The sequence below is a fragment of the Pavona decussata genome, unplaced genomic scaffold (genome assembly GCF_977016875.1).
Source record: "Pavona decussata unplaced genomic scaffold, jaPavDecu1.1 SCAFFOLD_368, whole genome shotgun sequence".
Classification (NCBI taxonomy): Eukaryota; Metazoa; Cnidaria; class Anthozoa; order Scleractinia; family Agariciidae; genus Pavona; species Pavona decussata.
In genome coordinates this window covers 131,899-150,577 of record NW_028145744.1, presented here as the reverse complement: position 1 = coordinate 150,577, position 18,679 = coordinate 131,899, and the positions used below count along the sequence as shown (strand labels likewise).

Sequence of the window (18,679 nt, the reverse complement as noted above, 5' to 3'; positions counted from 1 at the left end):
GTTTTCAAGTCTTACAAAAGTTTGAGTCAACATTTTGCTGACCGAGAAAGCTTGAGATTTTCCATCGAAATGAACCGTTGAGTGCCCCTGCTTAATCTCACACGAACTTTAAAGTTGGATGTTATTCCATTTTACAATATTCAGATCTATGACCGACTCAAGAACATTAAGGCACGGACCTCTAGTTATTTCCCAAATAGGTTGGTGGTCCCCTATCTTCCTAATATTAAGGTATAAGCTATACGGTAACTTATAACTCCACGCTAGGATTAATCCCGAGTTGATCTGTTTTCGAACAACCGGCCCTGAAGTACAAAAGATGTATCTCATATTGATAGTCCCATATTTAAAATGACTATGATTTTCTAAGTATTATTTTGCCAAAGATGTGGTCAAAAATGATTCTAAAAACCAAATATATATTCAAATTGCTTTTCTCTACTTAATAAGTACAATATGTAAACCAGTTCATTGATTTAGTTCGTACAAGTAAATCGACTTTGAATCGCACTGCAGTTGTACTGAGGTAAAACAGCTATTAAAAGGTTATGAGATATTCGGGATAACATTGAGCATCGTAAAAAACCACAAACATGCTTGGGTTTCCTGGATTGTCAACCACTGATTCATACAAAATCTCCGGTCTGGAAGAATTTTTCGGCGGAGGAACTATCATAGCAGAGTTGCCTTGACAATATTGACCAACCAGGACCCGGGCAAGGTACATGTAGCGAGCTCCAGCTCCACCCCCTGCGTATCCAACTGAATAGGAGGCATCTCTGGCAAAGTACACCCCGCGACCACAAGCCGTTCCTAGGACAAAAATAAATAAATAACGAAAGAAATAAATAAAAGAATAAAAGTTTGTGCAATAGACCATTTTGGCTGGAGGTCCTTTGAACCTCATTATTAAAGTAAGGCTAAGTGCAAAGTTTTTATTATGAAACTTAGTTTTAATTCACATGCAAACAAACTAATTTTTCACAGTAACTCAGAAATGGTCTGTTCAAAAGGGCTGTGTGAATTTTCTTTCTTAGACTCGCTTTCATAATGAGGTTCACAGCAACTCGGAAATGGCCTGTAATGCTAGATGTTGGTGATTTCGCTTCGTGAGAACAACGTGAAGACAATTCAATGATCGCTTTTATTTCTCGGGCATGGTACAATATACACTTAATATAATGTATGGTCTCGAGGGAAAACAAAACTAACTAGTTTCCCGAGGGATCATACATTAAGTGCTTTGTTATATATTTAGACTTTCCCTTCAACAGTCACAGCAAAACAAACAAACAAACAACTGAGAGGGCAACAACTGCGGAATTGTATCCCGGTCGGGATACATTTGTATTCGATCAGGGACACGTGACCAAGACTTGTCAAGTGCTCGTTTTAATGAGTGAAAGTCCAGGTATATAACAATGGCTCATATACCATGGCCGCTAAGCCAATCAAATTCCTGGAATTGCATTATACAATGCTCAGGTTTTTAATAATAGCACTTACCATGCACCCCACAAAAGCTTCTGTTAAAACCTTGTGTGTTTATCGCCGTAACATTTTTAGCGTCGGTTCCATGAAAGAGTTGTCGCTCATTGTTTCCTCCATTGTCTTTATCCATTTTCTGCTTTCTCACCATGTAGGATTGATAAAGATGAGGATTCTGAACTCGCTCAATTTTCTGAATATTCACTCCGCTAGCTGTTGTTCGAACTTTTTGCAAGACACTTTGGTACTCAGAGGAACCTGGGGCGAGTGTCACTTTGTGTACTGTCATGTCAGGGCGTGGCATTGGTGCCCAGTGCTTTGGAAGCGCCATTACTGGAAAACAAAAAACATATGGGTTGGCAGTATTAACGTCATCCCATTAGTTCACTTTTTGTTTTTTTCCGTGCTGTGCACACAAAATATTTCTTGATTAAATAGAACCGACTCGGTAATGTCGTGTGGAATGTTCAAACAGGTTATTTCACATGTCGATAGTCATTAAACTGAATAGGGACTTGATAGAAACCCCGGCTCAAAAATTTAACTAGTTTAAAATTTAAGTTTCTTTTCGAAAGCAGTCTCGAAATAGCAGTCTAAGCTTACAGCTGGGAATTTCCTTGTGGGCAGGGGTGGTCTAGAAGCAATCGAGTGGGATTTGAGTGTGGTGATGATTTTTTGCGTTGAAAAGAAAAAAATATGCTAGGTCAGAACAACAAGAAGAGAACAGTTGACTGCAACTTTCACCATTGATCGCTTCCTTTCCTTTTCTTTCACTTGTTCTGCAAGTACTTCTCATTCCAAACTAAAAACTTAAACTATATGGGCTGCTTACTAACCTTCCTCAGCTCCCTTCACCTTCCTGGAAAGTGTTATTGTTTCCCTGCTCCGCCGTCCTCGCCCAGTTTTAGCTTTTAAATCGATGACAAATTCATCTGCTCGCAACGATATTTGAACCGTGCTTTGTTCCTTGATGTACGCCATCTCGATCTTTGCGTTCGTTTTCGGACCAAACGCCATTTTGACGCCCTGTATTTCATAACTCCATTCAACGTTCTTTGAAACCAGCAGCGCTTGCTGCTCTTCCTGTATCTTCTTATTCCTCTCGTTTAGCTCGTGCCAGATCTCCCCGACCATGCCCGTCACTTCAGTAGGGTCACCCCGCACAACAATGCGATCCACAGCAGCCTCGATTTCAAGTCTGACGTCACGGTCAGTGGCTTTCTTTTTCAGAGTACCAATCTGTTTGTGGGAAAGCTGACTGACAGTGTCGTTTTCCACCTTTTGAGTTGTACAGGCTTCGGAAAAACCTTTCTTCAAGGAGTCAACCGCTTTTTCTACACTTGTCTTGCCCCTGCCGGTCACATACATTTTCACCGAGGGGTCGTTCGTTACACTCGGCATACGTCTGCGTTTTGTTGGTTGCGCGGCAACAGCCTCTTCTAAAGTTGAATCACTATCCGGGTCATCTACTGCTTGACTCTGCTGCGCTTGCAAAAAATCCTGCATCATTGGAGCCTGAAATACGACAACACGCACTTTACGGACGCTTTTGCAAATTCCTCGGAAGTTGTTCAGCGCTTGAAAAGTGATTTGGGCCGAGTCCGCTGCCGTCAGACCAAAGCCACCGGTGCCTATGCTGGGAATTGAAACGGATGCAAGGTTGTGTGTATCCGCCAGGCGAAGGCCAGCTTCTAAACTTGTTTGAAGATCCTGCTTGTTTGAGGAACCTGTTATTGTGAAGTAAACGAGTGGAGATTCATGATTTGATTTCTGCCAAAACAACCCGCGAACTCAGACATCAGAAATCAGAGGATACCCACAAAATTTTAAGAAAAAGTTTTGATATAATACCTAAAGTTTCCAAAGGATCTAGAAAGAAGCAGACTAGCAACAATTTTTATCAGAATAACGACACATTTGAATTTACAAGACATGTTTCGGTCGTACAACGACCATCTTCAGTTGAAAGTAGAGGTAATAAGAAGTTACATTTGAATTTATAATGTAATGCTAAACAAAGATAAATAAAAAACGTGCAATAAACGTGTAATTTATTGCACGTTTGTTATTTATCTTTGTTTAGCATACATTATAAATTCAAATGTAATTTCTAATTACTTCTACTTTCAACTGAAGATGGTCGTTGTACGACCGAAACATCTCAGTGTAAATTCAAATGCGTCGTTATTCTTATAAAAATACCTAAAGTACTGATTCCCATCTTTTCCAAGATAAAAGAACAAAACAAACCTGGAATAATATGGATGATGTGAGGCACTTGTAAGTTTCCACCACTTGTCATCACAGCAGTCCCTGCAGTTTGTTTTCCCAGTTGACTGAGTTCTTGTTGGATCTGTTGACCGCCGGCTCCTAAGATTGCTTTACTTAAATCTCCAGCATTGTTCATGTTCATATCGCTGCTGATGATGTTCATAATGGCGTCGTTGGTCTCTTGAGTCAAATCGCCATTTATGACTTCAACAGGAGGACCTGTATCCATGGTGACACGAGGTTGGGCTACACCTTGATTAGACAACAGCGGGTGTCTCTGATGCTCCTGCTGGAATACCTGTAACATTTGAGCTTGGAAGATAACAATCCTGACTTTGCGAATGGTGCTAAAATTTGTGCTAAATCTGCTGAGAGCTTGAAATATCAGATTAGCTGAATCTGTGGCAGACAATCCATAAACTCCAGTTCCTATCGCTGGTAAAGAAATGGATTGAACGCCTCTTGATTCTGCAAGGCGAAGGCACTTTTCCACGCACTGCTGAAGGTGTTGCTTGTTCGACGAATCTGGGATTAGGTGAATGATATGATGTACTGCGAGCTTCCCACCACTCGTCATCACCGCTGACCCACCTGCTTGGGGTCCCAAACGATTCAACTCATCCTGCACACCGCTGGCCTGTTTGACCGCTTTGCTCAATGCCCCCGCATTGTCCATGTTCATATCTTTGCTGGTGACATTCACAATGGCGTCAGTCTTCTCATGGCACAAGTTTCCTTGCAAAACTTCAATACGCACACCCCTTACTGGTATGCTTCGTCTGAATTTGGATCGAACACTCCGGAATAGACTGCTCATGGTATTGGAAGAACGGAAATTGTGGTTCGATTGCATTTTAGCCATTTCTTGTCCAAAGGCATTGACTAGGGCCTGATCTTGCTGATACACCACAAATCGGATGTCTCTCAAAATGGACGAAGGATGAGCCTGACAAAAGCCGATGGTTTCTTCTAGCATTATTCTCGATGCATCATTTGGTGGGAAGTGCAAGTTTCCGGTTCCTATGACAGGAAATGCAATGGATGTCCCTCCAAGCTGCTCACCCGTCTGAAGGCATTTCTGAACGATGTTCCGTAAAACCTTAAAAAAGGAAAAACCACATCGTAAAACTGGACATTTAACGAGTTGCGCTGAGTTACCAGAATTCTACATCATTAATATGATGGATCTAATCGTTATTCTGTTACGGCAACTGCAAAAAATTATGTCGTGTGCCTAGAGAATCGAGAGGGAAAGGTTAATGGCACCCTATCTATCACGAACCAGCGAGGCTCGGCTAACCAAGCAGGTTCTCCTTTTGGGGCTTGTTTTGCCCCATTCACTCTTTTCACTCACTCGCGTGATAAGTAAGACAGTTTTCTGACGGGGTATAGTGACTTATAGAGAGGGGGGCTCCAGCCAATAGGTGTACCTTTATCACACGTTACTGTTAGCTATTTGTTTTGTCTCGCAAAATACCAACAAAATACATAATTATGTTACACACTCACTGTTTCACCCTTGCCTCCATGCCATTTGCTGCAGTTGGTATGAATCACGTGACTGCAAGCCAACCCGAAACCGGTGGTGAGTGTTACGTCACCAGTGTTTGGATTTACTAAGTTCTGTTGCATTCCTTGTCCACCCGCATTGATGATCGCCTGAGAGCATGCTCCTTGTGAGCTGACCAGTATGTGAGCCTGCAATAAGATAGACTTGATTACTAAATACATTGATATTCATCTTTGTTGCGTCACGCCTGGTTTGTAGCATTACATGTAACACATTTCAAAAATTTGTGAGCTCCTGCGCCACATAAAGCTACATGTTTGCGGTAAAGTCCTGGTTTGTTTCAATATCGGTTGAAACTTTATATATGGGTTGATGGGAGAGAGGCAAGAGTTGTTCCTCCTCTTTAACTCATCCCACCCTTGCCACGCTCCTTACAACAGGGACGACACTGAGGAAACATCAGTCAATCTTAAACGAATATAACGGAAGAATCGTCTAGAGAGTGCTACGCCATGCCCCATAACTTAGACTATGCTACTTTTAAACCTACTTTTAACAAGACACAATGGAGCGTTCGGACCTCTACGCAAAAACACACTGGAAACTTATGTCGCCAGTGCCAAACGTAGGAAAACCTGCAACCGCTCTCCAGGGCAAAGAACTGTGCAACCGGTGCAAGGCGGAGAAAATGCGCGCGCAACCAAAGTCTTGATTGATTTAAGGTTCTCTCATGATCCGAGAGTAAAAAGAGCATGTCTGCCCTGATTAGGTGATGTGTACTGTATGGGACTTAGTAACGAGTTGCAGTGTTCATCACCCCAAAACCAAAGTAATTACGCAATTGATTTGAGAATCAGGGCTAGGTTAAAACCACTTCATTATCCACGTAAAGTAAACAAATTAGGATATGATTATATTATTAACCTACCTAAACTTACCTTCTCAGTCTGGATTTCTCCAGGTCGCCACGAAATTTTCTGCCCATTTGTTGTGACAAAGGCAGAGGGACCAGTTGTAGGTAGAATTGCTTCCTCCTCCTCCTCTCCATCGTCATCATCATCATCATCACTACCATGGTCACGTTTTTCTTGACTTTTGTTGTCATCATCACCGCTTGTAGCATCAGATTCCACAGCTGCTTCTGCATCTCGAGTGCGCATGTCATGTTGCTTCTTATCAAAGCTCTTCTGGACTTGTACTACGCATGCATGGTCCTTTTCCACCGATTTCACCAGACGCTCGCCTTTCCCGCTGGAAAAGAATTTCCTCAGCCCCGGCTGTTTAATGTCAAACGTCCCTGAGTTGATACCAACTATGAGAGCGTCAAGTCTTTTTCTTGCACTTTCAAGCCCTTCTTTATTGCCAGAAATGGCAAAATCATCATCACCTTTTCCATTCTGAATCTTGACTTCAAAATCTACAAGTTGAGTTTCAATTGAGCGCAAGTCTTCCTGACGAAGCTCATTGACATATCTTCGGACAAGTTTAGAAGGACAAGTAAATTGCTCCGTTCGAATGCAATTGTTTTCTAAGTAAGTATTCATCTCCTTCATCGCTTCCATCACGTCTTCGCGAAACCCAGCAACAAAGGTATCGCCCCAGTTATTTCGATACACATGAATAACCTCTTCAGTGTTGAGTGCATCGCACAGTTGGCGCCATTCCGGCGTTTTCATTAGATGTTTACTTCTATCATCCACGCGAACTTTCTCCTCCAACGTTAACTTGCTCACAAGACTCGCGGCCTTGTCCGCTTGCGCAGCTGATGTCCCCACAATCCGAGCCTCGTTATCAATCACGAAGACAGCTTCAACTTTGCTATTTTCCAGCTCACATTTCACTCTCTGTAGACCCTTGTCTGTGCCTAGCACCTCTAAGATGTTCTTTGATAGATTTAATTTTTTTTCCACCATCTCCATTTCCAGTTTGTGGAACTTCATCGTCGCTTCAATGAACTGTGATTGCGGGCCTTCAAAATAGATTTCCTCGGCTTCAGTGTCGAACTTTATCTCCAGTTCCTTGTTATCCTGTTGAAGCCTCTCTGCAAACTTTATCTTCTGTAACAAAATCAACCGTTCTTCCGCAATATTTTTCGTCAACTTCACATAACTTTTCCTGGTTTCTTCACGATATATCTCCTCTAATTTTGCTTTAAACTGATCTTCATGTTTTTTAGTATCTGGACTGGAGGAAACAATTCTTGCAACAAGAGAATCATCGATAGGTTTGACCAGCGGTGGATCATTTCCAAAGCATGTGCGAATGTTGGGTAACTGAGTCTTCACGGCTTCCCAGAAATCTTTGTTAACCTCGACATCACACGTCGTAAATTTACCGAGGTAGCTTTGGACTTCTTCAATGCACTCCGGCTGCCAAGAATCGCTTTCTTCTTCCCCACGATACACTATAACAGCCATTTTACCGTTTGGCTTCCAGTTTATTTCACTCTTCTTCACAGCCAATGCCTGTTTTAGTTGATCATGTCGTGATGTAGTTGTAACGAATTCCATTACATCCGGGTCCACAGCCATGTGCAGTTGCTGTGTTTTAGGTTCAGACCGCTGACTCACTGGAGCTTTATTTGGGGCGTCTGCAGTTGCTTCCAGGCCACTTGAGTTATCGTCTTCGTTGTCATCTTCTAGAGACTCCTGGAAGATTCTGAGCGAAAGCTGAGCTTTGTTCAAGACATATGGTTTTTCTTGCTGTCTGGCTAGGACTCTTTCCATATCTGAGAACGAATTAAAGAATAATTCTAAATGTCATTTAATATGTCTTTTTAGCGGGTGCCTAGATAACAGGGTTCTACATACACTGGCCAATCCTCAAGTGTAAGTCCTAAGGCTTCCAAGCTTGCAAAGTCCTTCAAGGACGACAATTTGTCGCAGAAGAGGGATATCTACTTCTCCAAATCAATCAGTCATCAAATGTTTCTTTTTTTCAGAGATGACGCAACTGGTGATATCAACGGTATTAAGCTAAAACCCTTGGGGCTCTGTGCTTGCTGGACTGTTTTTGGTCATCCTGATGTTTCATACCAACTTAATGTTGCTGGGCCAAAATTTTTATTGCAGGCACGTGATAACGCGTCAGAGAAATCCAAGCTGGAAAGCAAGAAAGTCCAGCAGGACCATTGGGAAAGAGAGACGTACAATAAACAGTCGTTAATTTTGGAACAGAGGAGAGTGCAAACACATATGCAAAATGTTCATAATTGTATGGGTAATTTTTGACGATCGGGATCGCTTATTCGTCTCAAAGTATTAATAGTCATTACAGACCTACTAAACTTTTCTTACGCCAAATTAACAATTTTTCATTCCGCAACTTCAGCAATACACTGGAAGTAAAAGTATTCATGAGTTCTCATTACCTTTGAAAATTTAAACGATTTTAGTTCCTTTTTGCTCTTTGCCAAACAGTTGAAAGATTTTGAACTAAGTTTCTTACCTCTTCGATCTTGAAACACGACCACAGCTTGACCACTTTTAGGCTCGAACCGTACCCTCTCCACAGGACCCCCACTGTTTCTTTGGCTTTCAAAATACAGCTCAATGGCATCATAAGTAGTATCATCAGAAAGGCCGCTGACCAAAATGCTTGAACAAACAGGAACTCGTGCGATAGAAAGCTGAGCAGAGTCCAGGCCCCTTCGTTCGCCTTTCGTCTTGATTTTGCTGAAATCTGATAAATAATAATAATAAAAAATATATAATAAAGTCTCCTACAAGAAGTTTCTATTCCTGAAAAGGTGTTCAGAAGCAAACTAGAGCGAAGAAACGCTGGGGTGACCCAGGGGATTTCAAAGGCGACGAGCTTTACAAGTCAACCAAGGAAAGTTGTTTTGACAAAGACATGTTTCTATAAATTAACGTTTTATAGGTTTTTTTTAATGCTTAAATACCAATCAGCTTCTCAAGGCCGACATAAAATTACTTTAATAAACGCTAGACCTCATGATCAAATAAACGTCGGTTTACTTCTAACTTGTTAAACCCCTTAGGAATCCTCAAATACTTACTTGTTATCTGTTCAGCCATTGTGACCAGAGCTTTGCCTTTACCAAGCATTGTTACTTCCTTTACCTCCTCACCGCTCATTGCCTCAATGAAGTTCAACACGCCGTCATCGGTTGTAGATGCACTCAGCCCACGCACAACTAACTTATTCTGCTCAAACCGAGATTCATCCCCTTCATTTTCTCTCCTCTCAGCGAGTCGATCGACCTCCACACTTGACAGGCTCTGTGCTCGTCTCATTCCTCCACGACCCTGCTCTCTGTAAGCACCACTGCTAGGTCTCTCGCGATTCGCTTGATTACGTCTGTTGAAGTCATCTCCTCCACGGTAGCCGTGACTGGGTTGGCCTCTTCCTCCTCGCCCTTGAGCGAACTGAAGACGTTCATCATCCTCATACCTTTGCCGACGAATTCCAAATTCATCGTCCCCCTGCCAGTTATCCTCTCCTCCTCTGTCGTATTGATCACTGTCGTCCCAGTCTTGGTACACATCGTCTCGGTATTCTTCATGAACAAAACCGCCTCTGGGTACCCTGCTTGGTCCACCTCTGGCTACCCCGCTAGGTCCTCTCCAAGGTTTAGGTTTGATCTTTGGTGGATTTTCCCGACCGTTCCAGTTCCCACGCCCTCCTTGAGGCTGACGCGTATAATTGTCACCTTGACAACCAAAACGCCAATTGTCTTGAAAACCATCGTCCCTGTATTCTGGTTTATCTCTTTGACTCTGAACAAAACCGCCTCTATATCCCCCCCTGGGTCCTGGTCTTCCTCTTGGCCTTCCTCTAAAGCCTCCTCGCCCCCTTGAATCTTGATGGCGATAGAATTGGTTCCCATCCATTTGTTCTTCATATTTGTTGAAACTGTTTCTTTTCCATTCGGGCTGTTCTTTGACTTCATTTTGCTCCCCCAGCATTTGATTTGCATTTCTGTTGTTTTTCTTTTTTCTTCGTCGCCTATTTTTTTTCCCTTGAACTTGCTGTTCAGCCTTACCCATTCCACTCCACTTGCCTTCCTCGGGACGCTTTTCTGCGTTAAATTTACCACCAGGCGCTTGGAAATTTCCTCCGCTCCCTGGAGATTTTTCGGCAGCTGGACGCTTAGGTGTCGTAGGGGCTTTAAAGAGATCTTGTGGGTTTTCCATATCTTGAAATTCCTGTAACCGCTGACTTGCTATCTCCAAGTCTCCTTTCGCATCATCGCCACAAAGAATTCGTTTAATAAGGACCTTCGGTAAACAACAGAAGACTTCTTCGAGCTTTTTCAACTTTTCTTCTAGCTCATCTGGATCCATCTCTTCTTCTTCTATCTCTCTGGAAGCAGACGTTGCCTGATTTCTACAGCTGTTGTCGTCGCTGCCTTCTCCCTTGTTTGCGTCATCTGAGTCAATAAAATGCCTGACATCAAAATCTAAGTCGCCTCGCGAAAAATCGTCCCCCTCTTCTTCTTGCTCTCTATCGTAGCCACCACCATCTTCTGTAAAATAAAAGCAACATTTAGCCAGTTTTCCGATCACCCGTTAAAGAAAACTTTGTGCTACCTTACTTAAATCGGCTTTGTGTTTTCTTCCGACCTATGATATATCTCTGGCTTCACGAAACGTGTGCAGCTTACGATAACCGATCTGATTCAGTGCTTGTTATTTTGTACATGATGGGTTGAAAACATCCCGCGCTAGCTATGAGTTGCATATTTTCCCGCACCTGGTATTTGAAAAAAGGTATGATTACCCTTAGATCCTAAGTGGCTTAACAATTTCCAGACCAGCATCAGTAAGGGCCAGTAAAAAAAATTATTACCACGAACTAGGAGAATTATTACTGCCTCCAAATCACCCAACCACTGTTCTGTCGGTGGAAATTGGTCTCGAGTGGGATTTCTTAGTTAATGCCTAACGCACAAGTGGGTAGGGAAGTGTTTTTGCTAGGGTTTTGTTTTGAATAAATTTCGTGCTACGTTTTCCATGGCCAACTGCATTATTCTTCTCGTCATGATTACAAAGCCGCTAGGAAACCCAACCAGGCAGAACTGGTGGAAATTGGTCTTCCTTGTTAACTATTGAACCTGAGACAACTCGCTCTCCGGGACAACTCATCTGTTCTACAGGGGGCAGATTAACAAACTCCTCCTAACTTGAGATGTATCTAAGTATTGTTTCTGAGGATTCGCGCAGGGACGTCATGCCGCACGGACGCGTTTCTTTCCCGTCCGCGTAGTTGAAGTATGGCAGCGACGCCTAGTAACTCTCAACGACCGCGAACTGAAAGAGCTCAAGGAATCGTTACAAAAGACGAACGACGAAAACACGGCGTTAAAAGCTTCCCTGGATTCTACTAACGAACAGCTAAAGGCAACGAAAGAAAAACTTCGTAATCAAACGGACGATATTGTGCAACTATGGGATAACTTCGATAAATTCGAACAATACACACGTAAAAACTCCATTGAAATACAAGGAATTCCGGAAGACGCCTTTTCTAGTACGGAGGACGTTGTAATTAAAGTAGCCGAAGCTCTTAACATTACGGTCGAGCCGGAGGACATCGAGATTTGCCACAAATTAAGACGAGGAAAGGGTATTATCGCGAAATTTGTTAGCCACAAAACGAAGTCAAGCCTTTACAAGAAGTGACACAGTTACACGGTTGAAGAACGTTAAACCCAAAGATCTGTTCCCTGGATATCCAAGCACAACACAACGTGGCATTTTTATCAATGAGAACCTGACAACTTGTAGACGACGATTATTAGAAGAAGCTAGCAGGCGCAGAAGAGATGGTACGTTGCTTAGTGTTTGGACAATGGATGATAAGATGTTTGTTGAAACTTCCCCCGATGGCAGACCTATTAGAGTCTTCTCTGAGGTAGACTTTGATAATTTATAATCAGCACAAAAATACATTCTTAGTATAAGGCGTCTGCTCTTTCCCTGCCACTAGTTTATTGTTAAGTGTAGTGGCTTATTAAATTGTAGGTGCTTGCTTATGCCTCTGGATTCCTCGAGGAACATAGGGCCGCAACGACACTCCTCCAACGCACTCGGTTTTGGCTCGTCCTCTTCAGTTCGGCCCACGACATTCCGGTAGACTTCGTCTCGGCTTCAATGCTTCTCCGCCAGGTCTGCTTCGGGCGACCAACTTTGCGCTTCCCCTGTGGATTCCAGTCTAAAGCCTGTCTGGTGATGTTGGTTTCAGGCTTCCGCAAAGTATGGCCAATCCAGCTCCATTTTCTCTTCTTGATTTCAGTCTCCATTGGGGTCTGATTTGTTGTTGCCCACAGCTGTTCGTTGGAGATAGTCTCTGGCCATCTGATGTTGAGGATGTTTCTGAGGCATCTGTTGGTAAAAGTCTGAAGTTTGTGGGTGCTGGTCTTGGTCACTCTCCACGTTTCTGAGCCATAAAGCAGGACTGACTTCACATTGGTGTTGAAAATGCGGATCTTGTTGCGGAGTGAGAGGGCTGTTGATCTCCAGATTGGTCTCAAGGTGTTGAAGGCGTGTCTGGCTTTGTTGATTCGGCACTTGATGTCTTCGTCTGTCCCCCCGTCTTTACTCACGACGCTGCCCAGGTAAACAAACTTGTCAACTTCTTTGATGTTCTCTTGGTTTAGCTGTAGTGGATCTTGCTGCTTGTTGTTCACTCTCATGGCCTCAGTCTTTCCAATGTTGATTTGGAGTCCAGTCTTTACTGCTTCTTCTGCCACACGACAGAGCTTCTCTTGTGCGTCTTGATGCCTATGGGAGAGAAGGCTGATGTCGTCTGCGAAGTCCAAGTCCTCCAGCTGTCTAGTAAAAGTCCACTGGATACCTGTCCTCCGGCCTGCTGTAGACTGTCGCATAACCCAGTCAACCACCATCAGGAAAATCGTCGGTGAGAGTAGACAACCCTGACGTACGCCGGTATGCACGGTGAATGGTTCCGTCAGTTTCCCGTCGTGGATCACTTGACAGGTGGCGTCTTCGTACATCTGCTGTATGATGGTGACAAACTTTGGTGGAAATCCATAATGGTACATCAGTTTCCAGATGACGTCTCGATTAACACTGTCAAACGCCTTCTGGAAGTCCACGAAAACTGTGTACAGGGGGGTCTGCCACTCCAGGGACTGTTCGATGATGATCCGTAAGGTTGCGATGTGGTCCGTGCATGAGCGGTTTTGTCGAAATCCTGCCTGTTCGTCCCGGAGTTTCTTGTCTAAGGCGGTTTTCAGTCTCTCTAGGATGATTCTGCTCAGTACTTTGCCCGGTATAGAAAGCAGCATAATTCCCCTCCAGTTGTTGCATTGTGAGAGGTCCCCTTTCTTTGGTAGCTTCACTAGGTGTCCTCGTTTCCAGTCCTCTGGAACTTGTTCCTCTTCCCAGATCTTGGTGAGTAGGGGGTGCAGCATGTCGGTTGAGGTCTGGACGTCAGCCTTGAGGGCTTCAGGTGGTATTCCGTCCGGTCCTGCTGCCTTGCCTGACTTGAGGGACTTGATGGCCTTGGTGATCTCTGTCTTGCTGGGAGGGTTGGTGTTGATGTCTAGGAGCTCAGTTGCTGGTGGGATGTCTGGTGGGGTGGGTGGTGCTGGTCTGTTGAGTGTCTCCTTGAAATGCTCGGCCCACCTTGCTCTCTGCTCTTCCTCTGTCGCGATGGCATTCCCGTTCTTGTCTTTCACAGGACGACTTGGGTTGCTGTTCTTTCCAGAGAGTGTCCTGGTGATCTCGTACAGTCGCTTCATGTTGCGCTGATATGCTGCAGTCTCTGCCTCTTCAGTGAGCTCCTCTATGAACTTTCTCTTGTCGCTCCTTGCGCTGCGCTTCACCTCCTTGTTTGTCTCCCAGTATCGCCTCTGCAGTTCTTGTTTCTCTGCTTGGTCCTGCGTCTGGTTGATCAGGTCTTTCAGTTTCTTCCTCTCTGTGATGATGGCCCAGGTGTCTGTTGTCAGCCACTCCTTGTGTTGCCTTGTTTTCTTCCCCAGGACTGTCGTGCATGTTGCCTTCCAGGTCTCTCGGAGGCTGCTCCATTGCTCTTCTATTGTCTCTTCTTGTAGGTTTGTAAGTACACTGAACTTGTTTCTCAGTTCTATCTTGAACTCCTCTGTCTTTGCCTTTTCCTTCAGAGTGCGGACGTTGAACTTGAAGGCCGGTCTTCCTGCCTGATCTCTGTAGGCTTTCAGCTTTACTCTCACAACTGCTACAACCAGGTGATGGTCTGATGCTGCATCTGCGCCGCGCTTCACTCTCACGTCGTAGGTATTGTAGGTAAATTAACTAAATGTGTTTCATTTATTCTCGTTCCATTTTTTGTTTATGTACATATGCGACATTATTGTTTATATTCCATCAAGCGTTTCTCATTTCCTGACAGTAGGCTTTGTTTTTTGTCTGATTTTTTTATTTACCGGTAGTCTCTTTACATATGTCAGCTTAGAACTTATTAATCAGCTCCAATCAATTTTATTCGTTAAATTCCTTCTCCAATCTCACAACAATCTGGATTTCCATAAAACTTACTTAAATGATCGCTGATATATTCAAATTGATCTCGTTGAATGTGAGGGGCATAAATAACTTCCAAAAAAGAAGAACAATGTTTTTTATGGTGTCGAAGAAAAAAGTCTCACCTTGTCTTTTTGCAAGAGACACATTCTAAAAAAGAGATAGAAGCTCAGTGGAGAAATGAATGGGGTGGAAAAATTTTGTTTTCTCACGGGAGCTCAAATTCGGCAGGTGTTGCAATACTTATAAGAAATGTAAGTTTTGGGAAGCCTTTGAATTATTTTTTCTCCAGGTAACAAATCAACAAATAAGTCTCAATCCACAAGATGTTCTTCTTGGAGTCATCTCCTCAAAATGCCCCCGGCTAATTTAAACTATTTGATAATCATCGGCAAATTGTTCCTGTGGGGTTGCAGAAGGAATGGAGTTCTTTCCAACATAACCAACTCTCTAGCAAAAGTAAATATCAAATTACAAACAGAAAAATACATTGGAATAACACACTCAAAGAATTCTATGATAAATGGAACTTTATTTATGGTAGCTAGAGTTAGTTAAACATAATTTGCTGACTGCCGGATAATATATATTATATTACATCATGAATGTTAAAATTGCAGTCAATAAGATTTTTCATTTTTCGATTAATATCTAAGTTAGAAGTGTTGTGTTGTAGGTATTGTTGTATAGTAAAGCTGTACGTCTATAAGTTTTCTATTAGATATTAAGTTGGTGGCGTTATATTGTAATATTGTGCATTGTAAGTCTGCAAGTACTGTTGCATTTAATGTGCTCTATGTCAATAAATTTATTCATAAAAAAAATTTTAAAAAAAGTATTGTTTCTAAACAATGGTTTGTTGTTATGCCAACAATGGCCTCAGTTTGTTTAAAAGAAACAATACACTCTGTTTTGTATATATAAGAAAGTCTAATTTTGTCAGGCTAAGGCTGAATGTTCTTATTATTTGGTAATTTTAGCTTAAAAAAGTTCTTCAGATGTTCTTAATTATCTGTTATAGCATTTCAGTAAATTTATGCGGACGTGACCAAGACATTTATTATCTGGGTTAATTGTTTACCTGTATAACTTCATCCGTATTCAGTGGTCGTCATAAAAATGTTCCTAACTGACTCTCAGCCTGGGTAATGTTCTTAGTATGTTCTTAAATTTTACCTAATCTCAGCCTTAACGTTCTTATAAAAAAAGAGTATACTTAGATACATCTTAACTTAAGTGGGCTTCGTGAATTTGGCACTGAATCCCAAAGTCAGTGCGTCTGATATAAGTATTATAAAGGAAATAAAGCCAGATGCAAATAATCGACCATAAGAGAACACAGAAAAAATCTGAGCACCAGATGGGATTCGAACCCACGACCATCCGTGTTCTCCATGTTTTCTAGTCAAAATGTAAACTTACAAATATTTGTTGATTTGGAATAGTAATGGGGCTATAGTAATATTTTCCTTAACGAGTTTGTGTTTATAGTTTTTAGATATCGGGTTAAAAACGTATCGCTCGCCGAGCACGAACATATCCGGCAAAGCGTTTCGAGTTACCGATCCTTCAGTCAAAATGTAAACGTATGAATATTTGTTGATTTGGAATTATAGTAATGGGGCTTTAATCACATCCTCTGCGAGTTTGTATTTACAGACTTTAAATTAATATCGGGTTAAAAAGGTATCACTCGGCGACAAGGGCCGTATTAAGGCGGATTGCCACTACAAATCGTTTAATACACAATAAAATATCCGACAAAGCGTTTCGAGTTGCAAGTTTTTTGTTTCTTTTTATAGCAAATGGTCACATTTCCTTCAGGGACAAAACCAGCGTGAGTATTTTCAGTTTCGTTTCCTGCTTAGCTTCTTCCGGGTTAAGTGTCAAACCATTTCCTGTACACACGAGTTTTCATAAGGTCTGAGGGTAAACAAATCGATGCAAACGGTGCTTTTCAATCATAAATTGCAAATGATAGAAAGAAAACAGGCTAAGGAAACCGAAACTTATTCAGTGAACGTGTAAAAGAAAACTAAGCCCTAACCAGGCAATCAGTCCACTTATAAACCTTGATACCATGATACATATGCTTTTCATGATAGTTTGATGTTTGTTCTTTATCTCCTGGTAGTTTTCAGTAATGAGTCACATCCAGTTTCGTTTTCGATCACCCAGAAAAGTAACAACATCGGCGAGAAATTCCAGTTTGATCCACTTACCATTTTCCTCACTGTCCATTGCTTGTACTCAGTCAAATCAGCTGTATTCGTTCGGGATTTGTAAACGAAGAACTCTCTAAATTAAAGAGAAATGAATCCTATATCAGTAAAACAAAAGACTTCTTCGAATATAGGTTAAATTCCGAGTTTGGGCAATGATAGAAAAGACACGAAATAATTTAAATATAACGTCTTGTCTAGAAACGAAAACAATCGACCCGGTGAATTTCCATACTTCCGCAAATTTATACGTCGCTCGTTTTTCGATTTAAAACCGGAGCTTCGCCATTCCACTTCAACTCTATGCATGATATAATTCTTAAATGAACACATTTCGCTTAGTTTACATGTTTCTTCAACCATACCAACATCGATAATCTTGCTTTATACGAGATTAGGAATTTACTACGCCGAGTTGTTTGTATCGTCAAAACAATTTTAATTCATTGAAAAGTGTTCTCGTTTCAGAATAACTGCACGCCTGTGTACCTCAGATGACAACATGTCACAAGGCTGCTACACGTTTAACATAAAAGATTTAGAGACTACAAAAGATAAACACATCCTCGCCACCGACGCTGGATTAAGACACGACAGAATATATTTATGACTAAACCTTATTAACAACCCTTTATCGCGTAGTTTCGAACTCTACCTTCCACTGATTGAGAAAACTTACCAAAGATTAATTGCTTGCTATCGGTGGATTCCAGAACACCTTCTGAAACAAACAAGCAAACTAAACCAGACGCAAAACTTGCTGAAATTTATAGTTTCACTTCGAATGAAAATAGATCAATTCGTGGAACTAATCACTTCCGGCTCAGTTCTCAGAAAACGGTCGGGGCAGGACTGGGAACGAGCTTCACTTATGGATGAGTGAGGCCCGGGAAAAATCCCATAAAAGTTGAACGGAAGAGTTTACGCTTTCTGTTCTCGTTCACACTGAAAGGCAAGAGAAGTTTGTAGCTGTTTTCGTGAGGGTGGGCGGGTGGGTAGCTTTTGGAGACGCGTGACAGGTACGTACAATATTAAAAATTTCTCTCTGTTCACGTTGTCGCGCGTTTTATTTGCTATTAGCGGTGTATCATAGAAAGTTACGGAGTGTCGGAGGGTACACTCCATCCTAGTGGGCTGACGGTACTTTGCGAAACGAAACAAAATGAAATGAAATGGTACTTTGCGAAATGGTACTTTGCGAAACGGTACTTTGGGAATAATAGCTTCTGCTAACCCGTTGGCGCGTTCTCTCATCCTTCACTCGTGTTGTCACCGGCAGCATGGCTTCGATGGATCGTCATGGTACTCTCTCGTCTCCTTCCGATTTCGATCGCAAAGGCCTCGGTCATTTCCGCGAAATTTGACCTCTCAGCGGTGGCCCGCTTCTCATAGGTAGGCTTATTCACCAGAAGCAACACTCTGCTCTCTGTTACCCTACGTTCAGAATGAGAATGCGTTGGCCGCCATCTTGTTTTGCGTGGCCACTGGAAAAATAGAACAGGCCTTCGGACTGGACTTCAGACACTATGGACAATACGGATCGGACCCCAGATAAGACAACATCTTCGCCTATTTCGCTATTACCTTTAAATTTGATTCTCCCTCGCCGAAAAATCTCTTTACGACGACGGTTTTCTTATCAGGAACGTACAGTCGAACCTGTATTAAGCGGTCACCCTCGGGGAATGGCTAAGTGACCG

The 18,679-nt window shown here is 42.4% G+C and overlaps 1 protein-coding gene across 2 annotated transcripts; it reads right to left on the bottom strand.

Moving 5' to 3' along the window:
• Positions 1 to 399: 399 nt before the first annotated feature.
• Positions 400 to 17,798, bottom strand: LOC146452442 (protein mono-ADP-ribosyltransferase PARP14-like). 2 transcript variants are annotated; one of them, XM_085097825.1, is made up of 10 exons: positions 17,659 to 17,798; positions 16,980 to 17,055; positions 9,288 to 10,757; positions 8,717 to 8,950; positions 6,208 to 7,997; positions 5,269 to 5,457; positions 3,739 to 4,858; positions 2,325 to 3,215; positions 1,507 to 1,821; positions 400 to 813 (listed from the first exon to the last, which is right to left on the bottom strand). In XM_085097825.1, exons 2-10 carry the CDS (start codon positions 16,996 to 16,998, stop codon positions 539 to 541), a joined length of 6,303 nt encoding a protein of 2,100 aa, XP_084953951.1. In that variant the 5' UTR covers positions 16,999 to 17,055; positions 17,659 to 17,798; the 3' UTR covers positions 400 to 538. The 2 variants fall into 2 exon arrangements, with proteins under 2 accessions (XP_084953951.1, XP_084953952.1); XM_085097826.1 differs by lacking the exon at positions 2,325 to 3,215 and having other exon boundaries at positions 3,979 to 4,858.
• Positions 17,799 to 18,679: the final 881 nt, after the last annotated feature.